The sequence below is a fragment of the Porites lutea genome, chromosome 5 (genome assembly GCF_958299795.1).
Source record: "Porites lutea chromosome 5, jaPorLute2.1, whole genome shotgun sequence".
Classification (NCBI taxonomy): Eukaryota; Metazoa; Cnidaria; class Anthozoa; order Scleractinia; family Poritidae; genus Porites; species Porites lutea.
The window spans coordinates 37,302,506-37,325,081 of NC_133205.1; the positions used below are offsets into that span (position 1 = coordinate 37,302,506).

General features: G+C 37.7%; 2 protein-coding genes and 1 non-coding gene across 3 annotated transcripts; 1 reads left to right on the forward strand and 2 right to left on the reverse strand.

The window, feature by feature from the left end:
- Positions 1-1,958: 1,958 nt before the first annotated feature.
- Trnar-ucg (transfer RNA arginine (anticodon UCG)) lies at positions 1,959-2,031 on the reverse strand. Its single transcript has one exon. It is a non-coding gene; the product is annotated as a tRNA-Arg (tRNA).
- A 133-nt stretch (positions 2,032-2,164) lies between these two features.
- Positions 2,165-14,576, forward strand: LOC140937499 (queuine tRNA-ribosyltransferase accessory subunit 2-like). Its single transcript, XM_073387057.1, has 11 exons — positions 2,165-2,536; positions 5,743-5,815; positions 6,666-6,770; positions 7,292-7,459; positions 8,128-8,227; positions 9,050-9,114; positions 9,760-9,811; positions 11,174-11,221; positions 11,503-11,710; positions 12,266-12,391; positions 13,024-14,576. Exons 1-11 carry the CDS (start codon positions 2,337-2,339, stop codon positions 13,130-13,132), a joined length of 1,254 nt encoding a protein of 417 aa, XP_073243158.1. The 5' UTR covers positions 2,165-2,336; the 3' UTR covers positions 13,133-14,576.
- Positions 14,577-15,204: 628 nt separating this feature from the next.
- Positions 15,205-18,371, reverse strand: LOC140937498 (uncharacterized). Its single transcript, XM_073387056.1, has one exon. The coding sequence runs from the start codon at positions 18,137-18,139 to the stop codon at positions 16,760-16,762; it is 1,380 nt and encodes a 459-aa protein (XP_073243157.1). The 5' UTR covers positions 18,140-18,371; the 3' UTR covers positions 15,205-16,759.
- Positions 18,372-22,576: the final 4,205 nt, after the last annotated feature.

Sequence of the window (22,576 nt, forward strand, 5' to 3'; positions counted from 1 at the left end):
CAATCTTTTAAACCTTAGATAAGGAAGATTGTGGGTTCGACTCCACCCGTGAAGGGAGTAGAACCCGCAATCTTTTAAACCTTAGATAAGGAAGATTGTGGGTTCGACTCCACCCGTGAAGGGAGTAGAACCCGCAATCTTTTAACCTTAGATAAGGAAGATTGTGGGTTCGACTCCACCCGTGAAAGGAGTCGAACCCGCAATCTTTTGAACTTTAAGAAAATTGTGGGTTCGACTCCACCCGTGAAAGCCGAGTCGAACCCGCAATCTTTTAAACCTTAGATAAGGAAGAGTGTGGGTTCGACTCCACCCGTGAAAGGAGTCAACCGTGAAACCCGAGTCGAACCCGCAATTTTTTAAACCTTAGATAAGGAAGATTGTGGGTTCGACTCCACCCGTGAAGGGAGTCGAACCCGCAATCTTTTAAACCTTAGATAAGGAAGATTGTGGGGTCGACTCCACCCGTGAAGGGAGTCGAACCCGCAATTTTTTAAAGCTTAGATAAGGAAGATTGTGGGTTCGACTCCACCCGTGAAAGGAGTCGAACCCGCAATCTTTTGAACCTTAAGAAAATTGTGGGTTCGACTCCACCGTGAAAGCCGAGTCAAACCCGCAACCTTTTGAACCTTATGCATCAGTCAATTCCACCTGCGCCCAGCTCCCCCCCGGGCAACTACGGGGCATTTGCCCGCCTTGTCAGTCCCGGGGGTGGGGCATTTGCAAATTTTGCACTGCCCGGGGGCCGGGCATTTCCAAACCCCCGGGCCATTCCCGAGCTTTTGACACGCACGCGGTTTTTCTATCAGAATATAACTACACAGAAGGTTTTACTGGAAAAAAAGCAGATTGGCTCATCTGTCAAGGACAGGAATAAATTGTAGAGGGTTGTAAAGGCATGATCTCGATTTTACATGTATGTATGCACTTCTTCATTGCTTATCAAGCCAGGATTACGTAGCGAAATTGGAGCTATCGATGTGACTCAACGTTTTTTGGTTACTGAATCAAATTTCTGTTGATATTATTTGAAGAACATCCTTTCATATTTATAAAACTATTCAAAACATATAATTTTACAGCCGTCAATTGAGTTTGATGCCAATAATTTCATATCAATACTAAAACCGTAAACTGGTGCATGTCGTCGCGGCGTGAAGTCTTTAGAATCCTAGCGCTATTACAAAGGAAGACGTCAATTAAAACAAAAAATCGCATATTAAAATGCTTAAAATGGCACTATTTGACTGTGCGAGCAATGAAAAATGTTGCAGTGTTGACGGAGGACGGGGCATTTGCCCTCTTTTTTCGTCCCCACCCCGGGGGGTTTGACAGCTCAAGAGTCCCCACCCCCGGGAATTTGCCGTCCAAGGCAAAAAAAATGCTAATGCCCGGGGGTCAGCCCGGGGGGGCGCTGGGCGCAGGTGGAATTGACTGATGCATTAGATAAAAAAGATTGTGGGTTCGACTCCACCCGTGAAGGACGAACTCGAAATCTTTTGAACCTTGCATAAAAAAGATTGCGGATTCGACTCCAGCCGCAATCATTTGAATCTTTAATACATTATAAAGACTGTCGCTTCGTCTCCACCAGTGAAGGGAGCCGAACCCGCAATGTTTTTAAAGCAAGTTTTTAAAGGTTGCGGGTTCGTCCCCCGTCGTTGTCTTTTTTGTTCCTTAACTATTTATCCCCGCTTAAGAAAGGAAATCGAAATTCCAGTGAGAAAGAATAACCCTAACCGCTGCCCTAACAAAACTCAGGGACAACTAAATTTTTTAAGAATAAGAAAAAAAAGTCGACCATGACCGACGGACCACGAGAGGTGTCGAACCCTTGAACTTCAAGGTCATGAGTGTATTTTATAGTAAAGAGTTTTTAGCTTTCTGTAAATTGAAAATACGCTAAGAAATGGAAAAAGAAAGGGATTTAAATGATAGAAAAAAGTAAGAGAGAAAAAATTCGACCACGACGGGAGTCGAACCCGCAATCTTCCGATCCGAAGTCGGACGCCTTATCCATTAGGCCACGCAGCCACTACGTTAAGAAATCGGCAGTTTTAAAATATATGAATAAATGTTTTGGCGGTCCCAGGTTCTTCCGGTATTTTCTTAGAATACGTCAAGTAATAGTAGTATGGTGTCTTATTCAATGTTGAGAGTGTTTTGATTTTTTTATGTCTTTTGTGTAACCATAGATCAAAGTCTCCTCTTTGTTTGCATTTCATTTTTCATTTTTATCTTTCAGTAGTGCAATCATAATGAACTTTTCCGTGGGTTTCTGGTTTCCCTTAATACAAAGGATACAGAATGATTCCGCTACATGACGAGCCGTTTGTTTCATGGAAATCAACATGGATTTTACGGTTCGGAAGAAGCTAAGAAAGTGCAGACGAGGTGTTCTTAAGTTAGAGAATCGCCAGATTCAGACACCTGGCTGTTCATTGTACACAAGAGGAGGAGCAGTTCCCCATCTCACTCGGGATCTATTGCATACAGTTGCAGATTTACCAGCAATTGTTCATCTGACTCTTGAATCCACGTGAGTTTGTTCTGTTCATATTAAACAGTTATGGCCGAGGCCAAGATCGCTGAATTACAGTAAACGATTATTAATTGTAAGAGCACAATAAGCGTATTTAAAATCCTTACTAAAGTATCTTAGGAGTACACCGTGTTAGGTCAGATAGGTCTAACGCTTGCGGTTTTACTTGTAGTGAAATTTTATTAAGCTGTGCACGAAAGCTTATTATTAGCTCATAAGTTTACTATATCAAAATTCTCAAATCTGATTGGCTATCAGCTGTCCTGATTTCAGTATTAATAGGACAGTGGGTAAGATTTCTGTATAACCCAATAAATTTATTATGCCTGCAGCAATTTCCCCCTTATCTACAAATACAGTGAAACCTAGTGTATTAAGCGGACACCCTCGGGGAAAGCTGCAGTGTCCGCTTAATACAGGGTGTCTGCCTAAAAAAGGTTTCAATAGATAACGACATATGAGGTATCAAATGCCATTCAAATAAACAGTGGAAAATGTTTAGTATACTCGCAGAGACTATGACGATATACCTTTGCATGAATTTCTTTACAACTCAAATTTGAAGAAATCAGATGAGTGAAAAAAGCTCTATACAAACAAAACGAAATAGAAAACAATACTGTACTGGGAAACTAATCAAATTAAGTTCTTCAAGTCATGTTTTTTAATGTAAAAATCGAAAAATTTGTGGGTGACAATTCGAGACAATCTTTAGCATTTCCGGTGTCTGGCATGTTGGGTGGTGGAATTTAATTACAAGTGTCCGCTTAATACAGGTTGGCAACAACAGAAATGATCACTTTAGGTACTTTTTAGGTGTCAGCGTCCGCTTAATAAAGGTTTCATTTAAAGTAAATAAGGGAAATAGATTTGGGGACTTCGGCTACTGTCCGCTTAATAGAGGGTGTCCGCTTAATACGGTGTCCGCTTAATACAGGTTTCACTGTAGTTACCCCCGCAGGGATTTCTAGGAAATCCCGAGGATGCACTCTAGTAACTTGCGCGTATATTAAGGACAGTACTTACAGTTGAAATATACAGTCAGTATACTAGAAAAAATCTTGATTTGCTTGAACAGGGGCTGCGAGGAATCGGTAGGTAATGATGACGTTTCTATTGTTTGCACCCGCAAGAACGAAATGGTTAGGGTGACATAAAGACAGAAAATCCCGAAGGGACCGCTTAGGTAGATTTTGTGACATTTATTGTGCAGCCATACTGCGATACTCTTTTGCGTTACGTTACTTTCCGGCAAATAAAATGAACTGCATGTAAAAAGTGAAAGAGAAATAGCGAAAAATTCAACTTCTTCGTATGGTTTAAAATAAACTATTCTCGAAACTGAGAATGTTTTGATCAAAGCTGTGTAAATCGAACTGAAATTGTGCATGGAACCTAGCGTTTCCTGTATTTAGCTCACCTGTTGTACATGTGTATGGAATATGTGTGAAAATCTTGATTATAAATTGGTATATTTCAAAGAGCTACACAACGAGCAAGCAGAACACTACTGACCGACAATATACAGAGCGGGGGCAAATGTAGTGTCAACTATTACTAGTTTACTACATCATCGAGTCGAAATGAGTATGCATAATAAATGTATGGGGTTATTAGGAAATCTGAAACTTGTGTCTTGGTATAAGAGAACTTAATGTCATCCAGTTTGGTCAGTAATCATACTTGTGATTAAACAAATCAGACTCCCGCTGTGCAGTCGTCCAATTTTGTTAATAACTCGTATTCATGATTTCAAACTGGTCAGTGTAAAACGCAGACTGCGGTCTGTTGTTTTTCCCATGGAAATAGGGACCTTAAGCATTGACAACGAAATGCACGACGATGATGCTTCGCAACCAAGGCAGACTGGGCCAAGGGTTTCATTTTCAGTGGCGAAAACGAAGTTTAAGCAGTGCAGTTTCCCAGACAGACGGCGACTTTTTTTTTGCAAAGAAGTTTGTCTTGTTACAGTCTTGTTATGGCATTCAAAGACCTCCGTAATTTACATCTTATAAGCTATGACAATGTTTAATCAATGGTGGCAAATTGATTGCTCTTTATGACCTGTAATTTGATTGTGGAGGCTTTCTCTTTGTCGCGCAGCTTTTGTTTTTGTTTTGAAGTTAAAAGTGAATACTGAAACAAACCGAACCTGAAAAAAAAATTCGAGTTAGCAAGCGAAGAAATCAACAAAATGCTTAACATTTGGATTCTACATGTACTGAATGACAAGGTGGAAAAAGAGTGATTTACACACAAAAAGCATATTTTATAATAACGTTTTAGCGACTACTGCAAAACTCCGTGAATTTCATCGTCGACAAAGGCTGGATGACGTTTTGACAACCCGATGCATGCCCGGAAGGTTCGCGCAGGAAAATTTCACTTCCAGTCGGCATCGTCGTCCCATTTCGTTGTTGATGCTTAAGGTCCCTAATGAGAATGTGACAATAATAGTCTCATAGTTTTCTAACCCTAAAAACAATAGTCCACAGTCTGCATTTTACGCTGCCTTGATTTCTAACTGAATTGGACTCCACCAAGTCCTATTAGTATATTAAATTATGGCTCAGTCAATTCCAAGCGTGCCCATCCCCCCCTCCTGGGCATTTGTCATCTTGTCAGTCCCGCCGGTGGGGAATTTGTAAATTCTAACGGCTAGGAGCAATTTGCGAAAGGTGCTTTATACTATTAAGAATCTATCTTTAATGCAATCCGAACGAAGGTTACAACTAGAACTGAACAACATAAGCTACAAGACGAGAGAATAAATGATAAGATTATGCAATCGAGGAGCACGTGTAATCCCCTAGAGAGTGTCATATGATCTTAATCAATGAATCACATTACATGATTATTATTTCTCCAACATATACCACGTTTTGATCAGATTATTACAGATTTCCTATAAATACGGCATTTGCAGCTTATTTACTGGAAAGTGCAATTTTGGTGTTGTCTAGAGCATTGCCTCCATTTGTTAGGCCCCTCCGTGAAGTTTTTCTTTGAACTATTCGGCCCTATTGTGGGGCATATACGGCTTTTCCAGAAAAAATGACAACTGCCTTGGGGGCAGGGGGGGATGGGCATGCCTGGAGTTGACTGAGCCATTATCTCAAGATTAATAGTTGTGAACTTGTAAACTTAATGATATCAGGTTTAGCATTTATTTTTATTCAATGTCTGGTTATTGTATTTAACAGAGTTGATCAGCCAGGAGCTGAGACTATTACAAAATGTAGCTGCAATGGAATAACAGAATTCTTAGGACTTGAGGTGAAGACTGATATGTGGCTAGCCAGAGTAAAGTACAGTAAACAATAATGAATTATTATATTAGCCTACCTACATGTAGCCAACCCATAAATATGGCCAAATTCGTGTTGCAGATTAGCTAGCATGAACAGGGTTCCACAGTACTTTTCGTAAAGATGTTTGCTTTTAGGACCCTCCTTTCAGTTCTTAGACCTCTCATAAGGTGGGTAACCTGGTGAGAAACCTGTACCTGCCAATTCTTATTCATTATATGTGAGTCTCATGCCTGGGGACTGATCACATTGATCTCACTCATCAAGGACAATTTTTCTCATGCCTGATTCACAAATCCAGACAAATAATTCTTTTACACATGATTACCGGTAATAACAACAATTTAATTCTATTTTCATGAAAATATTCCAGAAAGGCATTGAATGATGACTTTGTGTCCTAAGGAAATCAAAACATTAAAATTGTCATCTTTTAAATAGCTTTGGAAGTGTTCAAAGTTTGTCAGAACATCTTCGGACATTAATTTTTTTGGCAACATTCAGACATCTTTGTAAAATCGTCAGAAATCTTTGGAAGTCGCCGGGATGTTTTCAGAAATTCTGCTCATGACAAGGCAAAAATCTTGCACATTCGACTCAGAAAAAGTTGGCAGGGATAGAAACCTGTTTAGGATCCTGCAGGATCCTGCTTAGGAACAGGGGCCTGAACCTGATCCTTTTCAGGATTGGGACATTGATTAGGATCCTAATGCTCAGCAAGATCTCTGTATATAAGCTTAATCATAGAGATGGTATACGAGGGGATCTTTTTAATATTATTTTGTGAATGGAATAATATTACTTCCTTTTTATCCCAGGAATATGTTTCCTACCTATCAATTAAAGATCCCTTTCAAGATATACGTGAAGGATACAATGAAGAAAAGTGTGTTTCTGTGTGGACTCCTGGTGGTCGTAAAAAGGTACTTGCTACGTAGTTACATGGAATAAACATTGTGTAAAGGTGGTGCCCTGAAATATATCATTAAACAGGATGTAGCAAAATATGTTGCAGGAACTACCCTAGTCTTTTGATTGGTTATAGGAGATAATCAATAGTTAAAAGTATTATTTTAAAGCACCCTGCTGTACAGCAACACAACTGATGGAATAGTAAAATTTCCATGAAACCCCTTAGGATCATAAAATTATTTTCTAGGATGTCCCATTGTCAGGTTTTCTGCATCTTTGGTGGCATTGGGTGGCACCTTATCTTTATATGTAAATAGTCAATATTAACAAACATGTTTATGCAAACTGTAGAAAGAGAAAATAAGGCGACAGCTACTTTTTTGATTTCTTACCACAGAGATGTTCATTGTGCCAGGAAGATGAAATGCGTGAAAATCTGATAATTTTTTTTAAAACTATTATTTATTGCATTAAAATTTATTATGTAAGATCTCTCAGATTTTTCTGGTGTAATGGGGTTTTTCATTGCCAGGTAGATGTCAACCTTTTCCTGACTTTTCTCCAAACATTCAAGCCTAATATAGCTGAATGTCTCTGTGATACCATTCCAGCCTTTAAGCAGACTGACAAGAGAATTCGCAAATCTGTTGATCGAACATTAAAGTTTCTTGATAAATGTATTGAAGAAATGGAGAGTAAGGTAAATAGTACAGTGTTTAGGTGAATTTTCTTTTTAAAACAACCAGTGATTTAAATAAAGTGTCAATAAATAAACTGTGAAAGGTTTAAACCCAGGAGTCATTTCTTAAGTAGGATGAGTATAATCATCCAGGTAAACGTAGTCTGAAATAGGACTGTTGTTGTTGACAGTGACTACAACAGTCCTATTGAGGACTACACTCACCTGGACGATCATACTCAACCTATTTACATGTATGAAATAAATAAACTATGGAGATGTATTCAGGTCAAAATAGAGAAGTACAATTTTAATTGTGTGTTGCAGACAAAAAGTATTCCATATTGAATTCATTTTTTTTACCTGTGACAAAATACATGTACATTATGTCCAGTCGGAAGCCTTACTTGACAATTTTCACAATTGAAGAAAAAAGTTGAAAAAAGGGTGATTTTTAATATAATTTATTGTGTGACTGGAAAGTGTTTCAATAACAACTTATTGTGGTATTTCACCGTGACTTGTTAATTACAGTACATTTAAGTGGTCTCCATGCATGAGAAATGAAAACATTTTGGGTTGTTCAGTGAAGTCAGTTTTATTGTTGTAATTTGGTGCCTCAAAGTAAAAAATAATTTTGTTTGCAATTTAATTTTGGCTAACTTATTTTATTTTATTTTCACTTTTAGAGTTTATCTTCTTGTAACTTATTTGGAGTTATTGAGGGCTCAAACTCAGAAAAAGAGCGAATACGATCAGCTTCAGAAACTTCAAAAAGATCTGTAGCAGGTAAAAAGTATAAGAAGACTTTTCTTTAATCTATAATTGACTCTCAATAACTGTCAAACCTTCAATGGAAATTGAAAACAGTTTCAGTTATCAGGAGCTCAAAGCAAATAGCCAGAAAGAGGAAAATGGGATGAGGGAGGAATGCAAGTATCATGCACACTTCACTTCAAGGGCAGCAAGAGATATATTGATTTTTTAAAAAAAGAAATTAACCAACAAAACTTGATTAATCAGTACAGTGCGAAACAATGTGTTTAAATTGGACGGTTGTTTTTAGAGAAATTCAATATTTTGGACTACAATTCACTGCATTTTTTTCAATTTGTCATGCACTTAAAACTTGGTTTGAGTTATCTAGGGTAAAATTGTATGGAAATGATCTGAAGGGAAACAAAAATACTTAGAGTTAGCGGGAGGTTCGAGTTATCCAGGGTTCAAGTTACTGAGGGTAAAATTACAGTAGATGTATGAAGCAAATCCAGTGGAAATCGATTTTGGTTCGAGTTAGCATGAGTTTCGAGTTAGTAAGGGTTTGAGTTATCTGGACACTTTTCATAGTAATATTATTATGACTTGTTTAGTTTTGTCTTCATGTCCCATCAACCTCATTTAACTAAATTTGTCATCAGATGGGTTGTGAGGGAATCCTTGTAGTGTACTCCTGCTGCTCTTTTTTTCTTTCAGAGTACTCGTAATTTTATCATTGTCATCACAATCATCATTATCATAAGCAATAACACCATCAAACATCATCATCATCAACATCATCAATTAAATTGTAGAATTTTTTTTCTCTTTTTACCCCTACATATTATTGGTTAGGCTTTGTTCTGGAGGGTTTTAGTTCAAGTGAATGTGAATGGAACCACCTGCTGCAGAGGACAGTGGTAGGTATACATGTACTCCGAAACAAGTGAATTTTGCAGAGGCCTTGATTTTATACTGCTAGGATGAAATGTTTGGCTAAAAAAATCTGTTGAGCATTAAAATATGTTTTCACTAAAATTTCAAATTATCATACACTGTGCAGTGAAATGTTTCCTCTTTAAGTTTTACCTTTAATCGTCTACCCTGCAAGCAGAGGTTTCTCTCGTGCATGTCTTTTTAGTGTTTTAGTTGTTCGCATCACTTGTCAGTCACGAAGTTGGTTTGTTTTATATGCCCCAGGAGAAACTGGTGCTCGTGTTGTTGCAAGCAAAAGAAAGTGACTTTTTGGGTGGAAAAGGTCCCTTTATAGAGAGAAAAAAGGAATGCACTGTTAGAGAAAGTAACCAATTAGAAGTGTAGGATTTTGATCAGTTACACTTGAATTTGCATGTTCTTTCGTTAATGGTAAGCAATTGATATGAACTGAATGCATTGAAATCTGGGGGTAGGATGTTTGTTAAAACTTCATGATGGTTTTTAGCAAGTAAAGCCTTTAAAAAATGCATCTGAAAAATCAACAATACAGGCGAGTCTAATTTTGATTTTAGCACAAATCTTGATGACTCAGTTATTAAACTGATTTGACCTTCACATTTCTTTAACAGGAAAAACTTCCTGATAATAAACCCCGCCTTATGCATGGATTAGGATCTCCAGGTGAATTAATGAACCAGTTCCAGAAACAAAGCTAATACTTTTTGTCTTGTGATTCAAATTTATTCTTGGTTTAGAATAATGTTATCTTCCTGTTGTTTCTGGATATGGTAATATCTGATAATGAGATTGATACAATGAAATTTAATTTTTAATTTATGGATAAAATTGAATGACAGTGTATGTAGGCAGGGTTTAAGTAATGCTGCCTTTGAACAAAGTAAGATGGTGGATAGAAAAAGGAGAACAAATTACAAGCAACTTACCTAATAATTATAACTGCTTTAAAATCAGCCTGATCAATCATTTTACTGCTCACTGTGTATGTACATGTAATGTGAAACTGTTCCCACACATTTCACAAGCACCTGTGCTAAAACATGAAAGTGAGGCTCAGGTGGACAAAAATCAAGCATGCATAAGTGACCACCCATTGGCTTCTTTGCATGACGGAAAGTATAATATCGTAATCTATTCCCCGCGGACGCTCCTTTAACAAAGGCTTGGTGACTCAAGAGATGAGTTAAAGGACATGTGAGTTTGCAGGCGAGAAGGTGATAGGGCTAGACCAAGATAAGCGAAATAATTGAGAGGACGGAAAAAAAAAAACAAACCCATTAAGAAAAAACAGGTGTTGAACCACCCCACCCTTCTCCCCCACAAGGGGCTTTAACATTGCATTAATCCAATTTCCTCCAGCCCTTGAAGCCAAACTGAACAAACTTGCTTTACACATGTTTAATTTACTTAAACACAGGAAGCCACTCCTGGAGGAGAAACCCAAACTTACATCTGAAATAGAGCTCTTGCTAGTATTAGGTCAGTTAAGGCCAGTGTTACATGAATGACCACTAGGAATATACGAAACATCGCTGTATCCCAGGCTGCCAAACAGTTTCCAGGCTTCAAATCAAGGGAACAAAACTTGTGTATTTTTTTCTTTCCTTTTGGAAGCCAATGTTCAAAATTGATGGCTTTTGGTTATAAAGAGACAAGAACACAGAGTGAGTTATTCATTGTGATTGAGTAAACAATAAAAAGGGGTGCAAACAATGTATTTACCAAGGGAAAGAATAAAAGCATGATCATGTCTGGTTTATGTCCATCTGATCTGTGTGTAAAATATGACATAAAAGCTTCTTCCTTAGAGAAACTATTGTGTCAAACAAAAGCTGTATTCCATTAATGTCTATGCATAAATGTGCCACAATCATTGTTACATGTAGGCAGATCTAAATGTTTTGACAAACAAGGTAAAACAGGTGTTGCGTTCTTTCATTTTTAGTTTTTTAAATTCACTTTTAGAGTAGTCATTCAATACTCCTCAATTTTGTAATACATCAGTTTCTTCTTTTTATTTTGTAGAGGAGGTTGTCATTGCTGTGGGCTGTGGAATTGATCTATTTGATTCCTCATATCCTTTCTGTTTTTCAACATATCAGCATATCCTCTTCATCCAAATATCACACAGAGATGCAGATAATAATATGGCAGCAGCCAAATCCACAGCATAAGATTTAACTTACAAACATTTGGCTGACTTAAGTTTACACTAGTACAGATTATTGCTATTAAGGACACTCACTTGTGGTCCAAACAGTTTCTGCAATAACAGGAGTTGACCGACCATGTTTGAATGTAAAAGAGTATAACCACTGCATCTGTACTTTGTTACATATTCCTTAATTGTTTTACTTATCCATGTCAGGTGGCTGAGCGTGGGTGCGCACTAAACCTAAATTGGAGTAGAAAAAGATTTAAGGCAGAGCTTTCTTATTCACCTCCTGCTCAAGAGCCACTAGAACAAAAAAGGAAAATTCAAGATGATAATTTGAAAAATTCTTCTAATGGGACAGATAATGATAATGGCACGCTGTATACTATTAATCTTAATGAGATTGGGTAAGTGATCTTTTTTCTGTTTTGCAAAACAAAGGCTTTACTTGGGATGCAAAATCATTTAGCATTTGTTCAAAAGCTGCTCAATTGATTTTACCTTGAACAATAGTATCAGACTGAGCATAAAGGATCCCCCACCCTCTCTCCCTGAGGGAGGCCTGTTATTCAGGTTATTCTGGATTAAATTAAGGCTGTTACTAAGGGCCGGATGCTGGGAATTTCTCTCATCTTCCATGACCATGAGCTCCAGCTACTTTCATAGGAAAACCAAAAGAAATTCCAAATTCTTCAATTTCCGGCCTGCAAATTACATATATTAGCAACAGCCAAGTTGAAGAGGTTAAACAAGTTGGTTTGTTTCTCATGTTGAAAGCATCCTCCACTGCTAAATTTGTGGTATTTTGGAGGTAGCTACAAAATTGAAGTCAAAAATAAATAAATATTAATAATCTCTTGGGTTATCGTGTGAGTCCTAGATAAAAAATTTACTGAATTAGTCAATTTTATCAAACTTGTTAAGTATTATAAAAAATATTTATATGTTTACTTTTTATCTAGATTCAGTTCTGACTTCAAACCAGTAGTTAGTGGTTGCACTTGTTACTGCTGTACAAATCATACGCGGGCATACATTCATCACCTTCTCGTTACCAAGGAGATGCTAGCCACTGTTCTTCTTATGGTGTAAGCTACCAATAATATTACAATTACATTTTACTTACGTGTTTTTTTTTTCACAAAGACATCTTTAGCCTGGCTGGTATAGTTTATTTTCTCATTCCAAGTCTGCCGTTCTCAAGGGAATTTGCACTTTGTCTTGTCCGAAATTATACGCACCCATGTGTTGGTGAATAAGACAAACACGACAAACAGTGCAGTTCTCCTTAGTAATATCACGTGGTCTGAAACGGGAGAACAAACCACAGTAGCTAAAAGAGTCTATTGTTTAGTTACGGTTACTTCTTCCAAGTGCTAGATTATAAAATTTGCATCGCTACACTAATCTTTAAAAAAAATGGAAGGCCCCTCTAAGAGTATACTCACTGAATCTCAGTCTCTGTATTCTCGAGGCATGCTCTACATCATTTAAGTGTAGACAAAGTCCTGTTAGTGTAACCATTCAAATAAGACCGGTTGAAGTAAATTTACATGGTATCATTTGTTAATTACACAGCAGTTTTCTTAAAACAATTTTCCAATTTTTAAACGGTTACACTTTTAGGAGTGAAAAATCTAGCCATTCCCAATGATCAAATGTGATTTTTGCTCTTCCACTTGTCTTCTAAAAAATCACTGTATTTTCTTTTTATTTTTAGGCACAATTTACAACAGTACTTCCAATTCTTTGCAAAGGTTCGACTGTCAATTGAAGAGGATAACTTTGAAGAATTTAAAGGGAATGTCTTAACTGGCCACCCTCTTTGATAGACTCTGACTACTGGCTGTTTATGCTCTACACACATACATCTACACCCACATCTTCACCTCTTGGCCAAATGCTGTACTAAAACACTTGCTAATGTTTGTGCGGGAAGCGAGGGCTTTGGCTTCTAAGTTGTTAATCCACAATTTGTTTTGCCTGAATTTCAGACTACTGTTCAAGCGGCACCGAACGAATTTTCGACAGCGGACTGAAAAATTTGACCGGACACTGTTCTCATTACTTTTTTCAACTTTTCTCAGTGGTTTTTACAACTGCCCATGCGCAGAACAATACTTAAGCAAATCCAAAATGGTGTTCACACCACGCCCGTCAATTTTCGAACATACCGCCTAAAAATGTGACCTCGATTATTGGCGTTGAAATTTTTGAGTTGCAAATTCCTGAGCACTTCTCTCTCGGAAGTTTGCGACTCAAGGTGACGACTCAAATCAGACAACATTTTAATTTTTTTACTTTTTTGTTATTAATGGTGGATCTCTCCCCTCCGCAGAGGTCTCTCTGTGTCGTGGGGAGGCTGGGGAGAGAGAAAGAACCTCGGCAGAGGAGAGGGGCTGGTGGAAGATTGGTACCCTAACTTCGCCCCTAACTGAACCACCTAAACACCTAGAACGTGTTAGATAATTGGAAATGTTAGGGCCGATTTAAACGGTACGATTTTTGCTTACGAATATCGTGCGCGGCTAGCATACGTCATCACTTTCCACCATCCACACACGCACAAAATCGCACGAAATCTACAATGTGTTGTATGAATGTCGTGGGTCTAATTTACACGACACGATCTGTCGTGAAGTCATGACGCACGACGGATGTTGGTCGGCCTTTAAGCACCGTTTCTCGTGCCCTTGTAGTGTGAGCAACCTAAAAATCTGAAATAAACGAATTTTAATAGGTCCTTACGTGATATCTGACAACTACAGTCGTACTTCTATTAGTGGCCTCCTACTGAGGTTCCAGCCTCAAGTTATTGGCCAGTCAAAGGAGTCCCGGTAAGATTACGTTGCGTGTTGTTGGGAGTTATTGCACAAAGGTTGAAAGCGGTCAAACTTTTAGCTATGTACGAACGGACCCAACTCCCAATAATGTTGCGTCCGTTTGCACGGGGCTTTGCTTTTTCTGTTAAAGGTAGTGTGTAAAGGGTAAAGACGCGCTGGGCTCATCTTGACGCCAAATCCTACCCGCCCAACTGTACTAGATTACGAGCGCTGTTGCCCACAGTGCTTGATTTAAATATATAAAATGGTAGTCAGTCTTTGACACCTGTGTGATCTGTATTATAAAAGCATCTTTTATTGATCGGGTAGATTTGAAAAGCATCAAAATTATACACCCTGCCGGTAGATTTTAAATTTTGGACAACCTCAATAAATGATCTCGGTAGCTTTCGTTTGTTTTGAGTGAGTGATTTAATGCAGTGAAAAAAATTCGTGTTATTTTTGCTCTTCCGTCGTGAGGGTTATCTCCTTGTCAAGGATGTTGGGAAAACAGTTCGCTCCAACCCCCAGTCTTTCCCAGTCTCCTTTTCAAATGTTTGCACAGGTTAACCAGCATTAAAAAACTAACATAATAACATTTTAAAAAGATAAAAAAAATACATATATGATAGCTGTACAATTCACTGTTGAAACAAGTAAAATTATATGTTGAAAAAGTCTTATTTTTAACACTATGATATGATAATAATAATTTATCATTTAGATGGTGCAAAACAGCATTTAAATATGATCTAATGCGCACAAATACAAAAACTATTTAACTTTTTATAACAAGCAAAAATTATAAAGAAAAAATTTGTTTGCGGGAGGCTTATTATAAAAAGCTATAATTTAACTATTTAAAAAAAAATCAAAATTTCCAATCTCTCTTTGCCTAATAATTTAATTGGTATTCAATTACTTTTTAAAGGATTTTTAAAACAGTTTTACTTTTCTAAAAGAAAAAGTTACCAATTTGTTCCAAATTATAAGCCTTTAATTGTCCATATAAAATTGTCTGTTCTGTCGTAATTTGTAATAGCTATTTCTACCACAGCAGGGCACACTAGACCTTGAAAGGTGGTCCGAATGACTGATTATTTTTGTAAACTTTCACTAAACTTTGAAACTCTTTACGGGAGTCTGAGATCTCTCGCTCAAATAGTTTTTCACGCAAAATTTTATTGCCGAAAGATAACAGGTTGTTCCTAAAAAAAAAGAGCTGTGTCCTTTGAGATCAACCCTGTACCGTTCCTTTGACGATCAAAAAACACTCGAAAAACAAGCCTTTTGATTGAAAAGTATAAACAATGCTTATTATTACAAGTCACGACAAAGTTATTACAAATTACGTCAGCTTTGCTTATTACGAATTACCACAAAGTGTTTTTAGAAATTGCGACTGCTTTTTTATTATAAATTACGACAAAGTTCTTACACATTGCGACAGGTATTACAAATTGCGACAGCTATTACGGTAATTATTACAATTTACGAGAAAACAATCGTTAAATTCAGCACGAAACATTTTGGTAAACTGAAAAAGAAGCAATTTTAATGTTTCATGTTAAGTTATTCAACACTTCTGACTTATATAGTGAGCTAATTATTCAATATAATGAAACCTCAATCGACACTGAATCACGCTAACGTATCCTAAGATACGGATTTGAAGGCAAATTCCATGGTTATAATTCCTCGATGGTGAAAACTGGGATTGTGACAGTGTTTTGTTTGTCAACTGAATTATCTAAGGCTTGTTAATTACTCGCTAAAAACGGGCCAATTTCTATAATTTAGTATTTGTTCTAAATTAAAATTTGTGTCGGATTCAGATTATTTTTAATTTTTGCACTATTACATAGAGAATAATACATGGTCGCACGGAGATATGGAATTTATCTTCGAGTGTTCACATCGATATCGAACGAGTGAGCGCAGCGAACGAGTGAGATATCGAATGTGTCGAAATGTGAACACGAGAAGATAATTTCCATATCTCCAAGCGTCCATGTATTATTCTGTTTATTATATAAACAAGAATTAGCCATTCCATAAACCATAACTATGCCATATAGTCGAGAACCCGACAAATGTAATTCATTGTTTAAAATACTCCAGTGTAAACTCGGAGCTCTACAAAGTACAGTAAAAAATAAATACAAATATTAAAAATGTCCGGTATCTTGTTCAAAATATAAAAGACAAGATAAATGGTTAAAATGTTCTCAAACTATCAAATATCAATAATTCCACATGTAAAAATATCGTATTTTTACGTGTGTTCAGATACCACATTTCTCGGTGGTAGAAATCCTTGTAAAACACTGCAGTTTATATAATAAAAGATGTTACTACATACATTACAATGTATACAAGAACAAAAAAAAAAAAATACAACAACAACAACAAATTACATGAATATTCAAGCATGGAAACAATCTTCTTGCCTTTAGCTGCCGTGTTAGTGTCCATTGAAAAGATTCAGCAAAGTTTTATCCTAGTTTAACACGGTATAACAGGAACAAAAGATTAACAAGCAGACACCTCACGCCCATCAACCATAACTCGCGGTGCTGGTGCTTTTTAGATGGCTAGTACCAACTGTTGTCCTTGTTTTACACTAAAACGAATCTAAACAATTCCGAGCAGCTGACTGATTGGTAATTTTTTCATTTCCAGTAGCAAATTATGGATGTGAAGGTCTAGCTTTTGTCGTTCACTTCCTTGGTAGTCAGGTAATTTAATTTCAGCATAATTAGCTAGTGTTTCCCAGCTTTCTTGTGTCATAGCCTTGAGCTCAATGTTCAATTGAGAGAGCAGGATTTTCAAGCCCAGCTGCGCGTTACAAATGTCCTGTCCGAGGGAGCCTTGTTTTTGAAGTAACAATGGACTTTGCACAATTTTGCCGACTTTGTACAACTGGCAGAGATAGATTTTTAATTTTATACTGGAAAACAAGCAATGGAAATGGAAGAAATTAAGCAGTTCCTGTGCACAGTTTTTAATTTTAAGTTCTGTTTTCTTACCATGACCTGTTGACTTGTAACAAGGTTGTTTGTTCATGTACATGTTAATGTTCCCTCCTTTAATATCTTGGAGGAACTTAACAGCTTGTCTGAACTCTTCATCAATCAGCATAAAATACTCAGCGTGAGCTGTATTTGCATTTGGACCTTCGTAACAGTTTCCGTATCTGGCATGAAATATCAATCGCCCATCTTTGTCCGTTACTCTCACATAAATCACAACTGTCTCAGCAAATTTCTTTTTATCTCCTCGCTTTCCAATCTTGCACTCCGATCTGTCAAGACACAGAAATCCCGCATGGCTTGTTTCTGAGACGTGATAGAACATGCCACAGAACTGAGCTTTAGTAATTAGTAGTGGATTGAAGCCTCCAACTTTATGGTTATCTTTGTGATCTCTAACCGTGCTTGTTTCATCGCAAACTAACTTCTTTTCGTATTGCACAAAGCACCAACCCAGTGGCGAAGAAATTGGAAAGTAATTTATAAGGTTTTTTTTATTCCAGTCCATGTTGATGAAAATTATTTCAGCTCCGCATGTGACAAATAGCTGGAATAAGGGACCCCGGCCTACCACAATATTGTGAGGAACTCGAACTGTTTCAAAATTCAGTTGTATTCTTGAACTTAATTCTTTCTTTATATCAATTACATCTTCTACAATCAGACTTCGCGTAGCGTTATAGCCAATAACAAATTGGTTTATCTGTTCTTGGTCTCCTTCCAAGGTAAAAATCTTAACAGACTTATCGCCAATGTCCGAAACAACAAGGTGGTTATTTGGGGCAAAACAAACGTCATAAGGTTTAAAAAGATTTCTAGTCAGCTTTCTTGTCACCCATTGTTCCTCAGGGATGTCATTTGCCTCTTTCCCGTACAAAAAAATACAATTTTCATGTCTTTTTAAAACAGCCACTACCCCCTGATAAGAAATTGCTATCCTGTCTCCTTCAAAATCTTGAAACATCCCATCCGCCATTATCATCAGTCTTAACTACCTGCACATACGTTTTCCGGTCATAATGCTGACTACTTCGACGTTCGGGAGTCGACTTGAGCACTCTGCATTTCAATTAGATGATGTTGGGGTTACAACTATCTTCAAATCAAGTTATGAAAGCCACCTTTCTAGTTAAACTACTCAATGAAGGCGACAAAGAGTTTGCCACTACGATCACTTCCATGTAGCTCCCTATTTTCTCGGAAACAGGCGTCATTTTCCAAGAATAGCACCGTGGCGTGACCTCTGTCAATGCGGGTACTAGCGGAAATCAGATTGTCAAGTGGAAACGGAAGAAACGAAAAATTGATATATATATATATATATATATACACCCGTTTTCAAAAAGGTTTTCATATAGAGAGATATATAGATAGATATATACTTTTGTTTCTTGCACGTGCGCCCGTGTGCATTTTTCACTTGTTATTGTCCAACTTGTGAAAAATCTCGTTTCAACTATTAAGTTTCTCTTTGTCAGGTTCTCTGTTCCAACTTATCAAAAAAAAAATTGAAAATGCACGAATATTGTCTGCAATTCTCTTGATTTGCTTATTCTTGAAAATTCAAGAAGAATAATTGTTGCCGTCACAGGATAAGGGGAAAAACATCAAAGATTTTAATTTTTTACAACAAAGCAGATGAAATGAAAAAAAGTGTTTTGGAAACCGCTTGTTATTTTTCTGAGAAGGATGATGTGACGGTGGATGATGTCGGTATTGGATATGTTGGAAGGAGCAACAATATTATAGTAGTTAATAAAACGGACCAAGACGTTGACAAGGCTCATAGAAGTAGATTGTATCATAAACGTGATGAGCTGGTCATATATATTTTTGTGTCACCTATTTTCGTTTAGAACCACAGCTTGTTAGGCAACGTCTCACTGCTGAAGACAGAATAAACTCTCGGCCGCAAACTTTTGAAATTTAGTTTACAATTTCTCTTAAGCACGCTCCTGGAGAGCAAATATTTTGATACACTCCATCAATGAAAATGCTTCGCCACCGGCAAATGGTGTACCAATTCGGGGACCTCCGTTTCTACGAAACGACACAGAATATTAAAAATTGTTTTTTTGTGTGACACCTTATAACTCGGCTGTTTTCCTCATTCCTAAAATCAGCCCTTTTAATTCGCTATTACAAATTTGCATTGCACGGCGCACACATTTTCTAAAAAAATTCAAACGACATGTTCTTTTCAAATTAGAACAAAAAACCCGACGAAGAAAAAAATTATCGTTGAACCAATTTTTTTTCACAAGTTGGACAATAACAAGTGTAAATGCACACGGGCGCACGTGCAAGAAAACAAAAGTATATATCTATCTATATATCTCTCTATATGAAAACCTTTTTGAAAACGGGTATACATATATATATATATATATATATATGTATTGAAAATACGTCCTTGAATGTATATGAAGAGAAAATGTGTAAGTTTGTAATCGTTTTCAGTTCACTTCCGAAACGCAGTCATTTTGTTTCGGGGTTTCAGTAAAAATGGTATGAGAGGATGGTAATTCTGGAAGTACCGTCTCATGCGGCTATAAAAAATCTCATGAAACGCGTCGTAAGAGGAGTATACAGAGGATATCATTGGACCCCTATATCTCGCAGCTCTTTTGTTTAGGGACTAAGTTAGGCCTTGTTACACCTGCGAAGCGCCTCTGCTGTGTACACGCCGAATCAGAGTTGGTATTCACATCAGACTTTGATATGTTTAATTCGGAGTTTGTTTTATGCCACCTATTAGGTGGCACAAAACGTTGCAGAAAAACGAAATGTGAATGGCAAGGTCGATCATTAGTGATAATGCAAGCTAAAAGTTCGAGATGCTTCGGAGTGGCTTAAACTTTCAACTGTTAAATTGAGTGGCCCTATGGCAGATCAAGGAGGAAGTTCTGCAAATTGCGTCATTGACATGTGTCGCATGTGTCTACAAGCATAAAATGCTCTGCATTAACTGTATTGCTCATTTTAGTCAATTTAATTGTCGGCGAATTTCTGTAATTGTCCTTCGTTGTGCTAGCGATAAGCTAGCCGTTGATTCACTCCTCTTGCTTGTTTGTTGACCGAGGCGGAAAGAGAAAGAGCGTTTGGCAAATTAATTGCAATCAAAGATTTGTGAATGATAACTCGTGTCTGGAAAACTCTCCAAGGGTTTATATATGCACCGTTATACACACCTTATCATAGGGTCCAGAGGAGATGTGTTTGTCGTTAGAACATCAAAACCCGTCGAAAACCTCTGAAAAAAAAAGGGGTTATTTTGATCGCGTTACGGTTTCGTTACACATTCTATAGACCGCAAACCAAGAGACTGAGGGCTCGCAAGATCGGCTTAAGGTGCCGTGCGCCAAAGTCGATCTGGGTCAGATAAGAAAGAAAGAAATCGTTTACAGTAGATTTATAAAGATCCCATTGGGCTGATTAATCGTGCTAAGCGACAGGTATAGACATTTTTCAAGGTAAGTAATTCATTTATTCACACGAAACTTCTCTGGACCTTGTGACCTTATAACTTCATCTGCACTTGACGAGATTCTTTTGGTCCATTACTTCCAAAACAGCTGCTCCACAGAATGTCACTGATCTAACAAGTAACGCAAAAGAGTATCGAAGTATAATTTTACACTAAGTGTCACAAAATCAACCTAAACGGTCCCTTCGGGGATTTTCTGTTTTACGTCATCCTGACCATCTCTTACTTGCTAGACTGCTTGCAGTCAGACTTTTGTCTTAAAATCCGTCTAGTTCTTATCTCAGCCAGCGCGATTGCAAACCATGACGTTATGTTACAATAACGGATTGGGACCAAAAGTCTACTTACTTGCGGGAGTGAACAATAGAAACGACATTATTACCCAACAATTCCATGCGGCCCCTGATCAAGCAAATCGAGATTTTTTTTCTCGTATACTGACTGTTTCTTTCAACTGTAAGTACTTTTCTACACATACGCGCGACCTACTAGGAGGCCTCCTCGGGATTTCGCCCTGAAGGCGAAATCCCTGCGGGGGCAACTACTTGTAAACAAAAATATAACAGTTTTTTTTCAGTAAATATAATTACCAAGCATTTTATAAAACATTACAAACAACAAAAATGAACTATGGAAAACGGTTAGGTTAACCAGGTTTTCAAAACCCACAATTTCAATCCGATTTAAGGGACTGTCCAATAATTATCAGGAGGTGGGGGCCGAAAACCCAGACGGGGGGGGGGGGGGAACATTAAATAAAAATTATGCCAAGATAGGGGGAACTCAAATTAAAATTACTCTTATTACAGGTAGCCTTCGACCAGCAGACGTATTTCCAGTCGTCGCTTCTCTCCCTTAGTACAGGGGGACCTAACTTTCATTTTATGTAATGTGCCTTTGTATCAAATTGTAAAAAAAAATTCCACAGGCATGGTAAAACAGGAAATGTACCCTCAATGCATGCTCAATGTTCTTAGAAAATGTGAAGTTTATACATAAAGATGTCATCATATTTTAGACCTGTTACCAGATTCTTTAGTCCTTACAAAAGAATTGATTTGTGTCATAATATCCATTACAAGGCCAAATTCAACGAAAAACATAATTGCAGCAACATCTATAACTGTCCCAAACAAACCATTTGTACTTAGATACTGTCCTAAAGACAGTTGTGCATGTAAGTTCATTCACCCTCAGGTGCAGAAGTCCCAGACAATCTTCTTGGCTGCCATAGCGAAACAGTTTGCTCGCAAAGATATAATGTCGTTTCCGCTCCTTCTTGAAATTGTGAAGGCAATTTTGGCCAGTCTTAAGTAAATACACCCTCCGTAAATAGGCTGTCATCATGTTTAGTTATTTTTTCTGTGATGGCATGAAGCTCATCCAAGATGTGATTCGCCTCCCTCTTGCATTGCTTTATGTTGCTGTCATCATGGGGCTTTGGCTTGTACTCCTCTCAGAGAAACCTTCCAGCATAAGCAGGGTTGTCGGACAACAAATAGCGAAGACGAATTTCAAGCTTTTCAACTTCTACAGTTACATTATATTCTCGGTCTCTTTCTGCGATGAAAATCGCGATGGAGAGGAATCATCGGAAACAGAAAGCAATGGTGGTACCGCTAGTGATCCAGAGCGCCTGTCTTCAAGTGATTCAGAACACGACTCAGAGGTCGATGAGTCAGACGGCTTGGAAATGGGCAGTTTTATCGAACATTCTTATAAGGTGTTATACGAACCAGATGCAGAAGTCGAGTGCATTACAGTGTGTGACAAGAAGGTAAACTGACCTTTTTTACGCTATATGACAAGCTCGTCCCCAAGGCGCCCTTCTCTGGCTTTGGAGGTGGGGCGCCCCACCTCCAAAGCCAGGGAAAAGCGCCCTAGGGACGAGGTTGTCTAGCCTACGTAGCAAGCGTTTTCGCGCGAGTTCGT